At 37.3% G+C, this 21,835-nt stretch overlaps 2 protein-coding genes across 2 annotated transcripts in view; both read right to left on the bottom strand.

Annotated features, from left to right (window-relative positions):
* The window catches only part of LOC137405160 (sulfotransferase 1A1-like), a 68,781-nt gene that overhangs the window by 23,911 nt on the left and 23,035 nt on the right, over nucleotides 1-21,835 (bottom strand). The window lies entirely within an intron of this gene.
* LOC137404100 (sulfotransferase 1E1-like) lies at nucleotides 1,680-20,599 on the bottom strand. The gene is made up of 8 exons (XM_068090253.1): nucleotides 20,555-20,599; nucleotides 17,195-17,394; nucleotides 16,437-16,637; nucleotides 13,391-13,446; nucleotides 12,215-12,394; nucleotides 3,344-3,493; nucleotides 3,125-3,197; nucleotides 1,680-1,786 (listed from the first exon to the last, which is right to left on the bottom strand). Exons 2-8 carry the CDS (start codon nucleotides 17,382-17,384, stop codon nucleotides 1,680-1,682), a joined length of 957 nt encoding a protein of 318 aa, XP_067946354.1. The 5' UTR covers nucleotides 17,385-17,394; nucleotides 20,555-20,599.

Raw genomic sequence — 21,835 nt, forward strand, 5'->3', positions numbered from 1 at the left:
TTACATTATATAAACATCTACTGTTAGTATCGGGTAGCCCTGGTTTATACAATTATATTGTTAATCATTATGGTTGACTTATAGGGTTTCTCTTACATCTATAGGCGTCTTTCAACTGAGTAGAAAAAATGAGACAATGAACAGAGCCTATTTCCTGTCTGATGACACCATTAATGATGCGAGCAGCTTCATTATTGTTGTTTAGTTGTTAAGATATGACCTTGTGCAGGTCATCCGCTTACTAAGTAGCACAGCTTGAGGTTTCATCGCATGCCTATACAGGACACAGACGCATCTCTGACTTTATTTTTCTCAAATAAATGATGGCTGCCTTATGTTTTGTATCTTTACTTATTGTTTTCTCATTCGTTACAAAATGGCAAATAAAAATGTTGAACTGGTTGACATTGTCATGGGGCTTAATCACCGGAATCGTTGCATCCAACTTGTCGATATCCATCACTCGAAGTTTGACTAGATCCGTCCTGTTCTCCAAAGTGTCTGTCTGTCGATCAAATATGATGAAAAGCTAATGGACACTACATTGTAATGCAATCCTTTGCTGAGCATAATATTTGTAAATTAAACTGTAAACTAAATTATTTTGAAAATATCATTGCCAGCTGCTATCATTGATCGAAACCTGCTCAAAGTATTTCAAGGTTGTAAGTGATTTAATAATATTTTACAAACTTGCTAACAAGTTTAGACAAAGGTATGCTTTTGTGTTTACATTTTATGCAAAGCCAATCAGTGACACCTTTGTAAAAATTGAATTGCAGGTCATTGAAGTTACACTTAATATTTCAAGGAATACTGAAAATAAGATTTTTTCTTATTTTTGGCAAACCTTTTGTGCTATTTCTGTTTTGACCACCCAAGCTCTGGTCGTTTGACCAAGAAAACTCAGCCTTAGCTTGCTTTAGCTCAAGCCGGTTGTCTATATTGTAGAAAAATTTGAGCAGCAATTCTTGCAAATCATTACATCATGACAGTCAGCAGCATGTGGTCACATGAGACTGCATGGCTGGTGATCACATGATCAATCTACTAAAGAGTGCATTAAATGGATTAAAATTGGATTAAATTGGATTAAATGAAAATATCATTCCTCAACAGAAGACATAAGCTGTATAGCCTTGGTCCTTGTGACAACCTGGGACCCAGGCAGCAGGACTCTGGCAGCAGAACCCAGGTAGCAGGACCCAGGCAGCAATTTTGCACAGAAAACGCTCTAGCCTTCATTTGTGCAGTACATTTTGACGAAACCTTGATCAGCAGTTTTTTTGCAGAGGTTAGACAACTCCCAACTGTTTTGCAGACACACTTCAAAGCATAGCTTCTAATTTCATTACCAATAATCTAGCAATTCTTTTGCTGATGCTTGCGGCCTACGTGGAATTGAGAGTCGTATTATGGCAGCAACAACAGCAGATTGCCAGCTCTGTGTACAGATTGACAAGAGAATTAATTAGCAAGGAAACAGGGTTGTACCATCAACCATAAGCTTTGATGTTATTTTTGTGATTGGATATTTTAGAAGTAATCAGCAAAGAAGGCCTAAGACTTTGGTGTTTTTTCGTAGCACCACAATTATTAAATGGCTACATACAGTCCTAACATAACAGTCGAATGAGTGTTTTATTTATTTCTTCTGAAGTTTAAGCTCGCCAACGCCATCAGTAGGTAAAAGGTATATCATTTCCTCCTTTCCATGCTGCCAGCACAGCATCAAATGCTTCATTCTGAGCAACTGTGAAGTGGTTTTTCCAGTCCCCAATTTCTCCTGAAATTTGAAATGTTATAATTTTTTAGCTTTTCTACATCTGTTTAATTAAATTAATTGCTTCACCGCTATTAATTGCACAATTCTACATTGTGATTTTATGGAGCGCATGCTACCTTATCTGGTACTTAAGAATAGGCAATATATTAATTTAACTGGTATGATGTGATCCAGTTGCCATTACATGAAAGCTGATCAATATGTTTTTAAACTTGCAATAACGTAATTGTTAGAGGTCTTATGGCAGTCACAGCTACTGAAGGTACTGTTATACAAATATATGACATGTTAGTTAAAGGGTCACTCACGTTAAATTTTAAAACATTTTATTAGAAAGTATAGATATTTTTCTATAGTTTAAGAATTTGTTTGTTATTTTGGATGATCTGACTGCCAGGATGTTTCAAAATTAAAACCGACAAAACATGATCACGGTTAAAAGGCTCAAATAAAAAAGACACGCCCAGACTTCTCCAAAAACATGTCTATAGTTGGGCGCTACATTTATAACGCCTGACTGTTGACATATTTTTATGCATCAATATAAATATACTATTTATATTTTAATTATAATTTAGAGGAAAGCGAGGGTAAAAATTCTGACTAGCGTATCTTTGAATTATTTAAAAACTTTAAATCTATATATCTGTGGCTACATTTATCTTCAACGCAATAGCCCATAGTTCATAACAAGAAGTACAAACAGGATGTGAGACTATTGATGTCAATTTTTGAGAAATTTCTTTCTTCTGAGTGTTTGTTTTATAGATTTTAATCTTGAAACATTCTGGCAGTCTGATCACCTAAAACAACAAGCAGAATCGCAAGCGATAGAAAAATATTTATTCTCTCTGATAAATCTTTTAAAGTTGCCATTAGTAACCCTTTAATCAACATAATACAAAATAAGTTACTCTACTTTTCGACTTTAGCTAAATATACGTTATAATTATAATATAATACAATAATTTTTTCAATTTTTATTCAACTAAATTAAATTATTTTCTGCTATTCATTGCACAATTATACAATGCGATTCTATAGAACACATGCTATCTTCTGTGAGACCTACGTGTGAATAAGCAATAGGACTTGTATGACATGATTTGGCCACTAATTTCTTAAATTTGCACCAGTGTAGCATTTAGAGCTGTTTACATCTACCGAATGCTTTATTATACTAAAATAATTATTGTTAGCTAATGAATATAATACAAGAAAGAGTATTTTTACGCTTCGACTCCTGTGAAATATACGTTATAATTAAGTTTTTGTACCAAATTTATTTAGAAAGCTATTCAGTTTGAAACTTGGCAATAGAAATCTGCAAGTTTTTACCTTTCCTATACATGTGAGCCATGACCTTGTTCATGTCTTTTGCATTGAAGTCTTTAATTTGCATCTGCTCAGTCTAAAAAAAACGGAGATACACTTGAACTTGCCTAGGAAACATTTATTACCATGTTAGTAAATTTATTACCAACTAAGCTGTTCTACTTATAGTGAGTTTTGTAAGTCATCCAGTAAGTTATTGATCTAATAATCTACCAGCCATACCAGTTTTTGCATCGCTTTACTTGGTTTAGCTTCTTCCTTCGCTTTTCTCATTTTCTTGATGTCTGTGGCTTCAGCAATTTGCTGAACCAGCTCAGGAGATCTGTTTGTACCCATAAACTCATTTACCTTCTGGATGACCTCAGCAGGATTCTAAAATTGGTTGTACGGCATTTGTTATAGTTCAGTTAACAATATATGTTGTGTCTTCATATTATAGACCACTTCAGTGCCTATCAACGCAACTAAGAGAAGTGTGACAGCGTCAGCATGTACAACCGCTGCCATACATTTTAGATGTAGTAAGTAACATTTTACAACTGCTGATCATGCTTACGCACAGACATTGGTTTCGAATGAAATCATTGAAGATTTCATCCTGAGTCAATTATTTTGAATTTTTATCTACAGTAAAAGTAGCAAAAGAAATTTTTATTCATCAGAAGTCAGTAAAATAGTATTACAGATTTTGGCTAATCATTAAATTTGATTATGATGGCTGCAATTACACAGCAGTCCTAGTTAAACAGCTGATACCCATGTACTGCATGGAATTATTTTTTGTTTTGTTTTTATTTTTACATTAAATCGTGACATAACAAGATTGTAGAAAAAGGCAAAGTGCAATGAGGGTCCATATACGCAGTAGCATGGCTATTTGAGGCGGAAAGCCTGACTGACTTAACAGATGAGATTAATCACCAATGAAGAACAACAAAGTTGTCTAAGCAATAGAAATCGGAACAAGTCTATTCCAGAATGTCCAGAAAGTACTGCTTCAAAGCAGCTCTAAAACCATCATGACTGCCAAATTTCCTTAGCCAAATTGGCAAGGAATTTCATGCTGATGACACGCGATAGGCAACCCGTCTATGGCCACCAATAGAAAAGGAGGGTGGAAGAGATAAGAGTTTTTTATGATGTATTATTTTAAACGATCGCTTCTGGATGACTAAAATTTTGTTGAAGTAGCTCATTGGAGCATTTCTCCATGCTTCCAAGCAATAAACTATTCTACTGTTAATTAAAGTATTATATCAAAGCAGAAGAGGCATTTTAGTAAGATCAACGAAGCTTGGTAAACAATGTGTCTTGACCAGTTTAGTGTACTATCTACCGTAATGCCTAAAAATGTTATGCTATCCGTCAATTGTATGTTTTGTCCATTCATGGAAATAGTTTTCATTCATTCATTGTTAATCATAGTTATCTTCATTTAAGTTTTTAGCAGTACACAATAAGTTAGTATCATCAGCAAACAAAATAGTTTTAAATTTATCAGTACTTTTTACATGATCATTTATATATAACAATAAGAGTATAGGTCCAAGAATGGATCCTTGGGGTACTCCACATTTAATTACTAAAGGTTAGGATACTTTCTGAAATATAATAACACTCTGAAAACGATATGATAGATGACTTTGAATTAATTTTCAATTCGAATGAGAGAAATTTATTTGCTACAGCTTATTTATCAAAATAGAGTGATATATTGTATTAAAAGCCTTTGAAAGTCAATGAATATATCTAAAACAGATAGACTATTGTTTAAAACTGCAAGTGTATTGTTTGTAAATTCTATCAATGCTTCACAAGTTCCTTGCCCTTTCTGAAATCCAAACTGAGATTCTGCAATGTCTTCTTTAATAGTGTAGTTATGGATTTTTTGGTTAATAAGAGGCTCAAAGTAATTTTTATTGTTTTAAATTTTTATTAAAAATGAGCTTGCACAAAATTTCAGTAAATTTTATTATAATGTATCGGTATTTTTCTTTAATTTGCGATTGTTTTTGATGTTTGGATTGATCTGACTGTCAGAATGTTTCAAGATTAAAATCAATCAAACTTGATCGCAGTTAAATAGCTAAAATCAAGTGAAAATATGATTATGATGCCTATAGTTGCAAATAGACCTGCTGATCTCGCTGCAACTTCAACGCATTAGCAAACATTAGCTATCGCACCGATTACAACTAGTGATGTCATTTCTCACAAACCTTTTTAAACGTTTCAACCACGATCAAATTTTTTCAAATGTAATCTTAAAACATCCCGAAAGTCAGATCACCTCAAACATCAAAAACAATTGTGAAAGATAGAAAAATATTGATACTTTCAAAAACAGTATCTAAAATTTTGTTAAGCTTATTTTTGAAGATAAGTAGTGCCATTGTACTGAAACAGTTTTTTCCAGGGCTGATACTCCCCCCTAAAAGGCCCATTAGGTTCGGTCCAAAATCACGTTTTAGGGGGGTTTTCAGACCATGGGGCACTGTCAGTGAATTTGCTACTTTAGGGGTGGTTTCCACAACCAAGCCAGTGAAAAGGCCCATGCTCATTAAGGTTTTATTCAGCCAAAGTAATACTAAGAAATTTCACCGAAACTCCAGTCTTCATTTTAATGCAGATTGCTGCTGTTTGCTCGCTGACGGGAAAGGAAGGGAAAAGAGACAGTCGACACTGCATCATCTTAGCAACCCTTTAGCAATATACTCAGAATGATTGATATGATTTTTATTTTATTGATATTCATTATGTTTTCCTTTGTAAATGAAAATGATGATCTGATGGTTGATGTTTGGAATCAGTTTTATTAACCCTTTTGCAGGCATAGGCGATATTTTGTCATTTTGCGATACTGACGTTAGTAAGCAGAGCTGCTATTATGTCGCCACACGAACGGTTTTTGTAAATTGATTTATGGTTAGCTAATTGCCTTTTTTTGTTTAATTTTTTACCAACAGTAAACTACAATACATTAGTCTCTGTTAGCAACAAAAAAATAAGCCGTTAGCAGAAGAAAAAACGATCGTTTTTGCCATACTAAACAAACGAAAAATCCGAAATAAAAACGTATTTAAATAAAATTGGGAATTTCGTTTTTAGCTTTATTCTGCTTTATTAATTCATGACTCATATTGGATGTTTAGTGGGGTGTGGAACCTGGGCGCCCTTTTGGGAACTCCCAGTGTTTAGGGGGTGTATTTTGTTGTATCTTATTAGGATCTGAATTAGCTTTATGGTTTACACATGTTTATTGTTCCCTTCATGGACGAACACTGATCACACTAAATCTCGTGATTAATGAGAACCAAACATTGAACAGATAGGGAAGATAACTCTAATATACAACAACTCTTCCCCATCTCAATAAAAATCTAGATACAGCTGATTACTTGATTGTCGAATTCGCAAAGAAAAAATAATACTCTATAATAATGAATATCGGGGTAATAGTAATATTAAACTTCTTCAATCAGTCTCTTAGGTGGCTGCCGCTCTCGGTTAGATTGTCGGATAGCTGTAGGCATAGGTAGGGATATGCGAGGAGTGGTAGGAGAAATCGCGGACGCCGCGCCACCAACACCAGGCAGCGCCCCTCCAGGCGGGCCGGGCGCAGCCGGACATCCCACAGACTCGCCTCGATCCGACACACTTTCCGGATCTACAACAAGCGGCGGATTTGGCTCAATCACATTCAAAGGTGCCTGGAACTCTTCAAACTGAGTATCAACCAGCCTTGGTTTAAGCTGGTCAAAGTGTCTTTTCCATATTTTATTATTGACCTCTATACTATATAGTAATTGCCCTTCTCTTGACCTAACCCTGCCTTCTAGCCACTTTGTACTACCTACATAGCTACGTGCCCAGACTAATTCCCCGGTTTGAAATCTGATAGGTTTTCTACCTCCACCCCTTGTAACGTAATGATCTTCAAAGGTTGGTCTAATCATATTTAACTTGGTAGTGAGCTCCCTTCCCATGAATCGTAGAGCGGGCGACTCCCCGGTGCCTATGTGCGAACAATTTCTATAAGCTAGTAAGAATCTATCTAAACACAATTGTATACTATCAGTTGGATTCTCTTCCATACACAACTGTAAGCCATGTTTGATTGTTTTTACGAAACGCTCTGCCTGCCCATTCGTAGCTGGATGATAAGGAGCAGATCTAGTATGCTTGACCCCATTCGATTGTAAAAACTGTTGAAACTCATAAGACACAAACTGCGGCCCATTATCGGATACCAACTCTTGGATCAAACCGTATCTCGACATATAGTTAGCAAGCATTCCGATCGTACTAGTAGACGTAGTGCTAGTGGTTAAATATACTTCTGGCCATTTAGAGTACGCGTCTACTATTATCAGCAGCATTGTTCCTTTGATTGGTCCCGCATAGTCAATGCGAACTCTTTGCATAGCTTTTTTAGCTGGTAACCACGGGTGAACTTCAACTTTTGGCGGATCTCCCCCCAGTGACTGACAAAGTGGGCATGCTTTGCAACATAACTCTATGTCTCGATCAAAACCAGGCCACCATATAAACGAGCGTCCTAAAGCCTTCATTTTACTCATGCCTAAATGACCCTGATGGAGCTCCTCTAATAGTTTAGCCCTGAGCTTCTCTGGAACTATTACTCGTAACCCCCACATTAACACTCCTCCTACTAGAGACATTTCGCTTTTCTTAGCTATGAAAGGTTTCATTGATTCAGATGATGCTTTTTCTAAACCAGCCTCCCGTAACCTACCTACTACTTCTGACAATATCACATCTGTACGAGTGGCTACTGCAACTTGTTCAGAATTAACCGGTAAACTTGCTGCTCGGAATACATAAGCTACTTCCTCCTTTTCAGACTGATCATTATCACCTTTCTCAGCTGGATATCTAGACAGAAAATCTGCTGGATTTTGTTCACTTCGACAACACTCAATCTGATAGTTAAACCCAGATAATTTTAAGGCCCATCGTTGTAATCTCTCTGCTGCCATGACTGGTATGCCAGCTTTGGATCCAAATATTATGCTTAATGGCTGGTTGTCAGTGACTAGTGTAAATGTATGCCCAAAGATAAAATAATAAAAGCGCTCAACTCCAAAAACTATGGCCAAAGCTTCCCTTTCTAGCTGAGGGTAGTTTCGCTCAGCTTTCGACAAAACTCTACTAGCAAACTGAATCGGCTGACACTGACCATCAGCTGACCTATGGGACAAAACCGCGGCTACTCCATCTCTAGAGGCATCACAAGTAAGTACAACCGGTTTGTTTGGATCAAAATGAATCAGAAACTCACTAGTAATCAACAACTTCTTAGACGTTTCAAACGCTTTCTGCGCTTCTAAACCCCAGACTGGCGAATCAACAGCGACCTTCAATAACTCTGTTAGCGGCTTCACCACTTCTGAAAATCTCGGAATGAATTTTCTATAGAAACCCAGCATGCCTAGATACGACCTCAACTTTTTGTCATCCTTAGGTACACTGGTATCAACGATACTTTCTACCTTACTAGGGACAGGCTTTACACCTTTCTCATCAATTATATGACCTAGGTATTGCACCGAAAGCTGCATGAACTTACACTTACGCTTGTTCAGTCTCAACCCAAACTGTTCTAGTCTATCCATTACGGCATCAAGGTTTATATTATGCTCAAGCTTAGAAGTACCGGAAACTAAAATGTCATCATAGTAGACTTGAACCCCTGGTAATCCATTTAAAACTTGCTCCATCGCATGCTGCCAGATAGCAGGAGCCGTCTTGATACCGAAGGCCAAACGTTTAAATCTAAACAAACCTTTGCATGTAGCTATAGTTAACAAGTCCCTGTACTGCTCATCTACTACCATCTGGTTGTAGGCAGCTGATAAATCTAGTGTTGTAAACAGCTTACTACCCGACAGTTTGGACAGAATGTCATCCATGTGTATCTGGGGAGGGGACAATTCTTGTAAACATGAGTTAATAGTGGGTTTAAAATTACCGCATAGCCTAAGACTACCATTTTCTTTCACTACTGGTACTACCCCTGACGCCCACTCACTAAATTCTACAGGCTCGACTATTCCTTCTTTTACTAGCCGGTCTAACTCGACTTCAACCGATTCTTTTAGTGCAAGTGGTATCCTATATGCTTTCTCCCTAACTGGCTTACTACCCTCTTTCAAATACAACTTAGCTGTTATGTTTTTCAGGGTCCCTAAACCAGGCTGGAATAACTCAGTGTGACAAGCCAACACCTCATCCAATGACAGACCGTCTCCACCACCTACCTTGCCAATCCCTCCAGCGTGTAAAACCGATGACCAGTCTATAGCAAGCCGTCGCATCCAGTCCCGCCCCAGAAGAACACATCTAGCACCAGTGACCACATACAACCACAGATTCCCCGACCATCCGGCATAGCGCACCTCTGCCCACAGCCTTCCTTTGCAGGCTACCGATTCACCTGTAAAACTATAAAAGTTCTTATTAGATGGTTGTAAAACTAAATGTTTAAATTTAGTGTCATACACATAATCAGGGATTAGAGTGGTAGAGCATCCGGTATCAACTTCCATGTTTAGCTCTACTTGATTTATTTCACAGGTAACAGTTATTGGATGGCCATGTTTAGGTAAACTTTCAGTTGCGTGTACTACCTCCGAAGTAAGATATACAGGATTCTCTCCATCTTCATCATCTCCGGATTCTCCGCTTCGATGGTTGGACGGGCCAGTACTGTCTACGGTTTTTACACTGCTGCCGTTCTCCTGGTTAGGTTTCTTCTTCTGGTCATTCTGGCGGCATACGGGTTTTATATGACCTTTCTTATGGCATTGATGACATTCCGCGTCCTTAAAAGGGCAGTTATTGGCCAGATGGGTCCTTCGGCCACATCGGTAGCAGGACTTGTTACCTTGTGGTGAAAAGTTTCGTTGGACTACCTGCGCAACGACCTCTTTATTGGCACCCAGTTCGCGATGCTTTTCATTAGACCGAGTTTGGCTGGCCTGATTGAATATCATCATTTGTTCACGTGCCGCTTCGTGAGCTCTAGCATCAGCTTTGGCTTGATCAAATGTCAGCGCTGCATTTCGAAACAATTTCTCTCGCAACCGTTCATCATAACATCCATAGACCAGCTGATCTCTAAGATGTTCATTGCGTGTATTGTCAGCAAAACCGCAATCTTGAATTAGTCCAGTGATTCGTACTAGATATGCATCAACAGACTCTTCCATTTCCTGTTTGGCTGATCGAAATTTGAAACGTTCTATAAGCACATTTGCTCGTGGTTGAAAGTGATTATCAAATCTCACTAAGATTTGATTAAGTGTTTCTCCGTGGTCCTCCGCCAAATCAAATGTATTATATATGCGAAGCAATTCAGGATCTCCCAGTGTCAGAAGGATTGCTTGCTTTCTAGCTTCAGCATCATCAGGAATACCTGATGCAATGAGGTACAGCTTCAGTTGCTGTTTAAAAGTTCTCCAGTTTTCCAGAGTGGGAGGTTTTCCCATTACACACAGTAGTGTAGGAGCTTTAATTCCCATCTCTGCCATTGTGCTATTACTGCTAATCCCATCCAATCGTCGCCAATTTGTTGTATCTTATTAGGATCTGAATTAGCTTTATGGTTTACACATGTTTATTGTTCCCTTCATGGACGAACACTGATCACACTAAATCTCGTGATTAATGAGAACCAAACATTGAACAGATAGGGAAGATAACTCTAATATACAACATATTTCAAATGACCAACCAGGCGATTGGGGGTACAATATCCAAATTCAATTTGACCAACCAGGCGATTGGGGTACAATATCCAAGTCTGGGCCTATCCAGATGGGTGTTTCTTTCAGAGTATCAGCCCTGGGCAGTTTTTATAAAATATTTGTCAAGGTGAAGCACTTGCTTCAACCAGATTATCGGTGTGCTATTTAGATTTCACAAAGGTAAATTAAAATATTATAAGATATCTAGATATGTTGCAAATCTACAGAGTAGGTATTCAAGTAACTTGGAAAAGCAACTTGTTTGTATATGCATCAAAACAAACTCGTGATTACTAAATGTTCTAAGGCCAGACATTTGGTAACAGCACATTAGAATAGTCTCTGACCTTCAGGCAGCAAAAGGTTAACATGGCCTTTAAAAGAAGCGAGTGAAGATTTTGGCTAAAAGAGTCTGTAACTAAGTGTTGAATGTTTTTCCTAACAGATGTCTACCAAAGAACGTTCTTATAAACTTAGTGTAGACATTGCTGTAAAATTGCAAATGAGCTTACACATAGTTTATAAATTCATGATCCCATATCAGTGTCAGTATTCTTTGTTTTTATGCATTGAGGATGAAATTTATAGCATCATCTGATTCATGTTACCTTAGATTGACACTTTTTTAGATTTATGTTTTATCGGATGTCTACTAAAAAGATCATTTTTTGCATGTAATCAATATTCTTTAAAGATTATTACGGCTGACCTAATATCTGTTGTGTATTGTTGATCGCTTGTTGTTATTATGGCTGTAGCCAGTCATACCAGGTTAAAATAATTAATTTCATAGTAATATAAGTTTAAAACATAAAATGCTACTATTAACATGCTAAGTAATCTCAAAAGTGAGTCATTCTGTTACAATTTAAGAGAGATGAGTGACTGAACTGGTTGTAATATGTGCCATCCCATTACTTAGCTTATGAACTTAGTACTTTCCCAGTACAATAATTACCTTAAGGTAATGCGATTATTTCTGTCTATGTGGAAATATGCCTGCAAGTCTGTCTCCAATTTCTCCAAAAGAATAATAACTCCCATGAAAAACATTTTTGATTCAGTGAACTTGCTGTCATTGATTAATTTACTGCTTAAAATGTCTTCAAAACTGAGTTTAATTTTTTCAAACTTGTATTATGAAGTAGACAAGTGAAGGTGTTCATTTTGACAAAAAAACAACAGCTTGTATTTTCATTCTATTTGCAACTGTACTAACCTTGACCTTCCATCTCTAGTCCATACCTACCATTATGCTAGTCATCAATTGGACCCCAAGTCTAGGTTACCGACAGCACAGGTCAGGTTACACGACTTAACTTACCAGTTTCATGTCCTCGTAGAAGACAAGAAGTACGTTTGGTTCATCTCTCAAGGACCACATGTACTCTGTATAGTCAAAGTAACTTCCATAAGGCAAGTCCTTGGAGTACATGTAGTCTTGTATGTAATCTTCGAAGGCCAGAGTTGATAGGGTAGCTAATGCTGGGTCCAGCTTTGAAGACTAAAATATAAAGATTTATAACTCAAATTTTATAATTTGATTTATAAATAATTTATAACTAAATTTAGCTAATTTATCAGTTAAAATATCAAGATTTATAACTCTGCATTCTGGATATATAATTATTAGCCAAAAGCAGCTAGCCTCGGTGATAGCTAATAGAACATGGATGAATAGATATTTAGGTCTCAGGTCTTCAGCTTAACCTGATCTCTCAATAGTTTGTATGTATGCAGCAGTTGGATAGATATAAAAAGTGTGAAAAAGTGAGCTTTATTCAAAGTTGTTTCAATTGGTATAGTCGTGGATGGTGAAAATACTCTAAACAACCACGATTTTCGCTCCACATTTTTCCTAATTTCACTGAGGCCGGTGCAATCTTGATAAGTAGGAGGTTGCACAAGCATGAATATGGTGAAACAAAATATTTAGAATGTGGAAGTCACTCTCCTTCAGTTGTCCTATTGCAGCGCAGGTCGGCATTCACTGGCATCCCCTCAAAGCAATTCATTCTCATCTTATTTAACATTGACTAATTTAATGTTTCAGAAATTTGTATCTGTTTTGGATAGTGTTATAACGTTTGTATCTCAAAAAATAATAACAGCCATAATAACTAGCCAAACACAGGTTGCGTAGATCAATGGAACCCAGAGGAAACCTTATTTATAAGAAATAGAGCAGAGATTGCAGACATATAGGCTTAAGGTCACATGACTAAAACTGACCTATCACAAGCCTTTTATGCATAAATCAGTTGTACAGGTATAGAATGTATAAATTGCCAAATTTGGAAGTTGTCTTTGATTGGCTATCAGGAATGAGTTATTGTAAGATAGAAGTATTTAGCAACCTTAATAGACAGTCATTGTTTAACTATGATTGGTTGTGATTACATCAATCAGGAAGTCATCAATTTATCCGACTCTAAAATCACCTCGCCTCAAGAAACATAACACCAGATGCATTGACTCTTCTGTTGCATTGTGTACTCACCAAGTTCTTCTCATAATAGTACATGGAAATGCAAGCATCCTTTGGATTTCTCACAACTGTAAGCAAGATATCCAGAGTTAAAATTAATGAAAAGCTTTCGGCTGTGATGTGACAAACTAAGGGATCTCTGTTAACTTAACATCTCTAGTTATGTGAACGAGATTTGTGAAAACAGCTCATCACCATAGTTACATAAAAGATCCACCTCAGTCTAATAATATGAGTTTAGCTGTTAGTAGGTGAACGCAAATGTTGACTTGCAACAAAATTCACATTTCAGTCATTTGGTATCAAAAGATTCACCATGTCTTACTCTGGTGTGTTGTAGGTGCAAAATATGTGGAAACGTGATTACATGCTCATAAAAGCTCAAAAACAAACAGTTAATCGCAGCTATCAGGAAACTGCAGTAGATTAGAATCTCTTTCCAAAACTGCTCAAATGGGACGTAGTTGAACGAGATGGCTTCTGGTTACACTTTCATGCAACCTCATTCGTCGAAATATTTTCACAAATATACTTCTTGCTTTTAATAAAACCATGTCTATTGTCTTTACGCATCTATGTCATCATCATTGTAATGCTGTCACTTTGAGGACTGATATCTTAAAACCTACCGTGAAAAGTTGTTTAATTTTTTAACCTTTAGCTCGAAGAAGTGCATATCATTCTCTGATAAACATGACGAGCCTGTTGGTAACTTGTGATAGCTGAAAAATGCTGCAGAAATTATTCGCGCTGTTTGGCAGGAAGTATGGGTTAAATGATCAGATCATAACTAGACGATTAGACCAAGCCGAAACAAAACTGTAAAGTAGCGAGCATCTATATTTGATACGGGCTCTTCGGTAAAACTCGAAGTGTTTGTCATAAACTAGTGCTACGAGAAGTTTTATATTGAGCCTTTTATTGGCCTTTCAATTCACGTGAGAACATCACGTGTCAAAACAATAACCAAATGAATTGACAACGTCAGAGAAATAAACTGTTTCCAATCTACCGCAGTTTCGTGATGGCGACGATTAAGTGTTCGTTTTTGAGCTTTTAAGAGCTTGTAATCACATTTCCACATATTTTGCACTTACAACACAACAGATTAAGACATGGTGAACTTTTTGATACCAAATAACTGTAATGCGAACTTTGTTGCAAGTCAACCTTTAAATAAAGCTATTTAACTTGATCTCAGTTGCCCAAAAAAAGTCTACAGAAAGTTTTATGAATTCTTATGAAAAATTATGAAGGATTAAAAGATTATGAACAGATTATGAAGACCACAGACTGGGTACTAGTTTAGCTCTAAATCGTATTCATTTTTCAAAAGAATTTCCAAAGTTAGAGCTTGCAAAGAATATACAAATTTGATAGATAAACAACTTAGACAAGTAAATATTCTAAAAGAATTTAATAGACTTGAAGCATTATGAATAGGGGAGAATAGCTAAAAACTCGCTTATAATTGTCAGTTTATCGTCCTCTACTAATTATAAATTATATAAGAATATTTTTAAATAGACCATGAATAATACTGCCACTCCACACTCCTTTTCACACTCAACCCTAAATAATTTTTATGACTTCTTCACTATAATTCTTAATCAGGACACAATTTGATTGTAAATACAAGGCGGTCTTGGTCTTGTTTATCCCAGGTCCTTTTGGAGACAGGGAGTTCAGCTGAGTCAGATCGCCTGTTGCGTTCATCAGCTTACAAGTTTGTTAGACCTTCAGTGTTGTTATCACATGAATGGCTAGTACGAGTTGGCTATGCTTGTTAGCCAGTCATATGTGATTTCAGGTCTGGTCGCGCACCTGTGAACTCTGTTCTAGCAGATGAACATGCAGTTTGTTTTTTCAGTCAATATGAATCACTGTGTTTGCATGATGTGTATAATTCACAAATTTGAGCCAGTCCGCAAGTCATCCGCGTCATGGAAACGGCATAAATCCGCAAGATAAGCGAGTTTTGCGATCCGCAAAACTTTATCGAATCCAACATCCTTGCGAATCCTCGAAAAGGCACTTGTGAATCATGCGCATGAAAGTATGGCTAGCTATTCCATTATAAATATTTTCACGCTTCAGCCGGTTTTTATTTCAGTAGTTTCAATGCTCCGAACGAACGATTGCTGCTAAGCTTAGCGTGACAAGACTGCATAGCTATTTATAGAGTCATTAATTAGGCTCATACTTGACCTATGAGGTCAAGCGCTGGCGTTGAATGCGCATTGGCAGGTGTTCATTGAAAAGCTTGATTGCAGAGTAACTTAATTTGCGCACAGCCTCAAAGGCGATTCATACGAATTATGCGAGTCGTGGAAACATGGTGAATCAGTCCGCTTTAGGTCCAACTGATCGAGTTTTTAGTTACTAAAAGATTTCTTGTTACACAAAGTCTCAACTTTACTTAACAAAAAGCAAAATTTGCTAGTTATGAATTTTTATATTATATTTTTAATCTGTATGTTCTTTTATTTATCTTTGGTTGTACTTACTGTGCAAAGCTTATGATTCTGCTATTAATTCAAACCTCTGAACTTTTGTTTTGATTAATATTTGTCTTTTACATCAGGTTAGTGTTGAGGTTGAAAGACAAGGTTGAAAGTCAATAAAGTTTATTACAACTACATACATCAATAAAGTCTTAACTTCTCAGAATTTCACTGTCCTAGCCATGTTTCTACATTGCTAAAACATCTATGCTACAATAGAATTGAGTGACAGGCTCTTTGAAAAGAGCCAACTAGATTATATAGTTTGCAATACTCATATCCTACACTGTTGTCCATATTTTGTGGGTTTTTTGGAAAGAGAAGCGCCACTGCCTCCGATACATTTATTTAATAGATAGCATAGACAATTGATAACTGTAAGCGCTGAGTAGTAGTAAATAGTTATTAGTAGTAGCAAAAGTGATATTGCTTACTTCAATGTGTGCGCAATTCATGTATTAACAAGTGGTTGGTAGTTTTCTGATATAGGTTGAAAATTTGCTATTTGCCAATTGATAGTTTTTGTAATCAGCAATTGTTATTATGTTGCTTACCAACCACTGTTTTCCCTTTTCTAAACTCAGCAGGAAGTACATCAAGTCTGTAGTGGGTGTTAAGAACTCTGGGTGAAGGAATAATCTCCTCACTTTTTTCAACAGGACTAAAATCTATCATGACGACTTCTTTGGGTTGAGTCACATTATCAGCTGACCCGTTGAGTAGCATTGTCATCACTTCCCACATGAAGTGAGTACCTAAACAATAGTTTATGATCAAGCTAAGTTTTAGGGAAGTAGCTTGAGTTCTGAGAGGTTTTAGGGAAGCAGTTTGATTTTCAGGAGGATAAAAAGGAACATAGTCTTACATTACAAAGTTCTCTTTACAGCAGGTGGAGCAGAGCGCATGACTATTGCGCATGCTTATGAAAAGCTTTGTCATCATTTCGTAGTTATTATCTCCTTTAGATTCAAATTTGTGCAAGAGAGCACGACTCCATTTTAGCCAGCTTAATTAGAGACGGCAACGGTTGCTTTTTATTTAGGACTATGAAGGTCATAGATTTTACTCTTTACAATGGAGTACTAGTCTATAGTTGTATAACAATGTTTCATACAAATCTGCGCTTGCACCAAGCTAACTGGCTGACTAACATCTGAATGGAAAGTGAAAAATTACACTCATTCATTGGAAAAGCTTTTAGAAGGGCTTAATAACCGGATATCAGAGAGGAGCGACTGGTTCTAAATTGAAAAGTTACCCGAATTGCGTTGCAAGTTTCTTGCTAGTAATATAACAATAAGAAAAGGCTCACCATTCTTAGGATAAGTTGCAAGTAAGAAGTCAGGTGACTTCCACTTGTAGCTTGCCAAGTCCGCTCTGATGTTTTTTAGCCATTCAGGATTGAACATGATAGCTGGCACTTTAAACTTGCCATCATCCGACACAAAATATTCACCAGTTTTAGACCCAGCAAATGGGTGGGAGCTGAGACGTTCCTCCATAGTTTCACCTCTAAAATTATAGAGCAATTGTAATAGTTTTCAACTCACATAGTTGAGTCTTTGAAGCACACTTGAGTAACTTCAGTCTCTTGAAACTATGTTTAGGTTTTTTTAATGTGTAAAAATAGTGATGTCTACACACTCAACAAAAACTATTATGAAACGTTTTTCTCTTCCGGAGCGACTTTCTCCCAAAATAATTCATGTATACATAAGATTATCTGAAGATTGCTCTTACCAAGCATGAAACTAATAGTAATAAAGTGTTTTATCTAAAGTTATAGTCAGTTTTATTGATTATACATATATACAAATCAATAAATCTTTAAAGCTATATTTATGTAGCTTTATATAAAGCTATATTTATATATATATATCTCAAAGTTTGTCATTAGGTGTGTCCAGCTATAGCTATTAAAATTTAGAAAAGAAATATCCACCTCGTGCTGGATTTGACCTCACAACCTTTTGATCACCAGGTGATAATCTTACCACGTAAGCTATGCGAGATGCAATGATATCATTAGGAGATATGCGTCGCTATGTCAGATTAAAATACTCATAGCACTATGCGTTATACAATGTAACTAAAGCTTACTCTTACGGCTCTTATTTGCAAGTTTAGCCATACAGATAGTAGCGTGGTAAAATTAGTCATCGGCAATGTGCCAAAATAATGACAAGCAACTGCGTTACCTGTCAAGGTTTATAAGCTGTTTTAATACTCGTGCAACGCCATGCAGCCGGCTAGTGGTTTGTAAATTTGCATGGTTGCCCGCATGTAGATAGGAATGTCTATGAACAAATATGGCTGCTTAGAGGGTTTAGGCATATGCAGAAGAGCAGCGGTGATAAGGAGTCACCTTGATAGATGCCTCGCTTAATTTGTACACTCGCCAGCTTTTTGCCATTAGCCTCCAGTTCTGTCTTCCATTTGGTCATTGACATCTTGATGAATGCCACAAGAGCAGGGTGAACATTGTACATACTGAGGCACTTAAGTATCCAACTATGGGGAATTGAGTCATAGGCCTTTTTGTAATCAATCCAAGCCATGGCAAGATTGGTTTGCCTTCTCCTGCTGTCTTGACAGACCGTCCGATCCACCAGTAACTGATGTTTAGCTCCTCGGGTGTTGCGCCCAATTCGTTTCTGAGCACTGGTCATATAGTGACTCATGTGCTCTTCTAGTTTGTCTGCAACTATTCCTGAGAGCAGTTTCCAAGTGGTGGGCAAGCACGTTATCGGTCGATAATTTTTAGGAATCGGCCCCTGCTTTCGATCTTTTATCAGAAGTACAGTTCGTCCTTTGGTCAGCAATTCTGGATGGTCACCTTGTTCTATTAGGCATTCTATCTGCTTAGCCATTCTAGTGTGAAGTGATGTCAATTTCTTTAACCAGAAGGCTTGAATCATGTCATGGCCAGATGCTGCCCAGTTCTTCATACGCTGCACTCTGCACTTGATGTCCTCTTCGCTGATGGTGAGTCCTTGCTGGGCCACAGTGTGTTGATGGCTCTCTTTAAGCCTCTTCAACCAATTTGCAGTGATGTTATGAGTAGTCTCTTTCTCCCAGATGTCCTTCCAGAACTTTGAAGTGCTAGATCGGAGAGGCTCAGACATTGGCCTCTGCAGTTCACCTTTGAACTGGGAATACACTCTAGATGGACTTAATATCCATCTCCTCCAAGATGACGGTTGCTGTACTGTAGATTAAGGCATTAGTCTCACTGATTGATCCAGTTGAGAAAAGATAGCGCAGTTGGTAAGGTATTGGGACCGTGATCGTTAGGTCCTCGGTTCAAACCCCAACAACTGCACTTTTCTGGTGGTCCTTGGACAAGACCCTTGCTTCACTATGTTTCCATGGTGCGCAGTACTGCGAAGCAGCCCCCTCCGAAGTCGAGGGGATTGTACGTTTCCATGCTGCGCAGTGGTTTTCTGAATTTCAGCAAATTAGCCAGAGAAGAGAAATTGTATAAATCGAATCGCCTGATGGAGAAATAGAATCGATCACGGATACCGAACGTCATAAACGGTCTTTTTTATGATTCTGTCGTCATTATACTTTTATTTACAATACACATTCACAAGGTTTTACAAACCTTAACACACTTTTTACAAAGTAATATATTTTTAATAAGTATTTTTAAGTAATATATTATTTATACGTTAATTTAGGACTTGCCACCTATTTTTCGAAATGTGTTGGCATCGATAACAAAGTCCAGGAAAGTAATCACCTCATCATCCTCGTGAATGCAGACCATAATTAAATTTAAGTGAAAGAAGATCGGAAGAATAAAAAAAACAAGATTAGCAGGACAACCTTTGTACTAGTTTATGGCCTTCGAAGAATCCGTATCCACGGCATGAGAGCTATGCGCAGCCACTGCGCAGTCGCTGTTTCTTTGCTGCGAATTTGCACTGGCTTCGCACTGATCAGTGCGCAGTGATTTCAGTGCGAAGACGCCGTTTCCATGATTCGGAGATAGCGCAACTTCGAAGCACTGCGCATCATGGAAACATAGTGCTTGTATAACGTCTACAACCTCTATGATGAGTGCACTAACCAAAGCCATGCCGGCTCGGACGTCGCCCGGTCAAACAAGGTCCGCGCTGCCTGTAGCTGAACCAGGACAAGGCAGTGAAAAATGGGCTACTGGTTCAAAACGGATGAAATGGACTCGGACTGATAACACGGACCTCATGCAGTGCTACTTTATGAGTGAACATCAAAAGTGGGGCTATATGGGAAGGATGCGTCAACTGTGGATATATATATATATATATATATATATATATATATATATATATATATGTGTGTGTGTATATAATGTATGTATATAAATATCTGATAAATGAGCCTGCTGATACTATGATACTATATATACTATATATATTGTATATATTATAAGTAAGTTATATACTACATATATAGTATCACAGTATCAGCAGGCTTACGCAGGTACGAATTGTAGCATCACCAGTTGCCAATTCATATTACAAAACACAGTTAGTGGTGGAACAACTCCATTCTGCTGCTTTTCTTTCATCCTTCCTATCAAACCTACACTCTCTATATTTCAAATGCGACAATCTCGTTTCTAAAAACTAATATTTAGCGTCTAACACGAGAAATTAAAATGTAACTCTGTTTAAATACTTACGGTTTACTACTGAGCTGTATTTTCAGTGGCAGTGAATGATCACAAGCGATGATAAAATAATGTGCAAAGTACTGCGAAGTCCGTCATCTGCTCATTCAAGCGGTAAACTATGTTGTTTTGCACAAGTTGACATTCCGTATATTCTGTATATTCCGTATACTAGGGGTGCCACACTTACATGCCTTGTTACCTACTCTTCAAATGACAGAGTCAAAGTGATTTACTGATGAAGGGACCTTTCAGCACTGCGCTCAATATTACTTACATACACAATGTAATACTTGTATAGCTGCACTCTCATGGTGCCTGGATAACTGCACTCTCGTGGTGCCTGGATAAAAACACTTTCAGTCATTACTTAAACGCATGACTACACGCACCGATGCAATGCATCTTTGACGCTTAGCATTGTGTAGATACACACACCCTTGCAGATGTTCGGGTTGAAAAATAAATTATCCAATGAGAGTTCGCCTCGATCATAGAGGATCTACATCTTTGCTAGATTTTTCAGAACTGTTATTGAAGCATTGTCAGAATATTTGTATCATATTGTGGATTATCAGTAATTTGTGATAGCAATGATGTTTGCGCCACTAATTACACTGCTATATTTTGCTCAAAGAACAAAAGCTACACTTTAATTATGAAAACAACCAAGTACAAAAATACTCAAATTCATGCCATAGAGTAAACAATAGAACAATTATTTTAGCATACTTTATTACCGAAAAGATTATTCGAAATGTTTTGTAAACAGTTCCAATTTATGCTAGTGACTTCCATATATCTGCTACAAGTAGAACATCTCCATTCATATGTATATTGTTGTTCATATGAAGCCTTGTTGCCATCGTCCAAAAGCCAATCTTTTTTTCAACTAGCAGGAGTTGGAAAAGAATAAAATTGAATCGATGTCGTGCTAATAAACTATTTCCGCCAATCACAGATGCATCGGTTTTATCTCTACCGAAGCAGTGAAATCCTGAAGAAATGAATGGGAGAATGAAGCATCACAGCTTTTTATGTAGGTGTGGCGAAGGGTGCACGGACACGATGTGGTCAATTCGGCAAGCGAACAGCTTTGCGATTGGCCGAAGTATTTCTCGCGATCAGCCGGTAGCTCGCAGTCAATGTACAGTAAACTTAAGTAATCAGTTTCAAGAATACTTATGTTATAGGAATTTACGTTATGCGAAGCATTTAATACTTCAAACTGCCTGATTCCTTCCAAGATTGTCCCAAACTTACCCACATGGCTCTTCAAATAGGAAAAAAGTC

Source organism: Watersipora subatra, chromosome 9 (assembly GCF_963576615.1).
Source record: "Watersipora subatra chromosome 9, tzWatSuba1.1, whole genome shotgun sequence".
In the NCBI taxonomy this organism is placed as follows: Eukaryota; Metazoa; Bryozoa; class Gymnolaemata; order Cheilostomatida; family Watersiporidae; genus Watersipora; species Watersipora subatra.

Excerpts from the sequence above, each read along its gene's own strand:
- LOC137404100 (XM_068090253.1), bottom strand. The coding sequence starts at position 17,384 with ATGGAGGAACGTCTCAGCTCCCACCCATTTGCTGGGTCTAAAACTGGT. Across the intron at positions 13,447-16,436 it reads AAAAGGGAAAACAGTGGTTG|TTGTGAGAAATCCAAAGGAT; the intron begins GTAAGCAACATA and ends TCTTGCTTACAG. Across the intron at positions 12,395-13,390 it reads ACTATTATGAGAAGAACTTG|TCTTCAAAGCTGGACCCAGC; the intron begins GTGAGTACACAA and ends TTTATATTTTAG.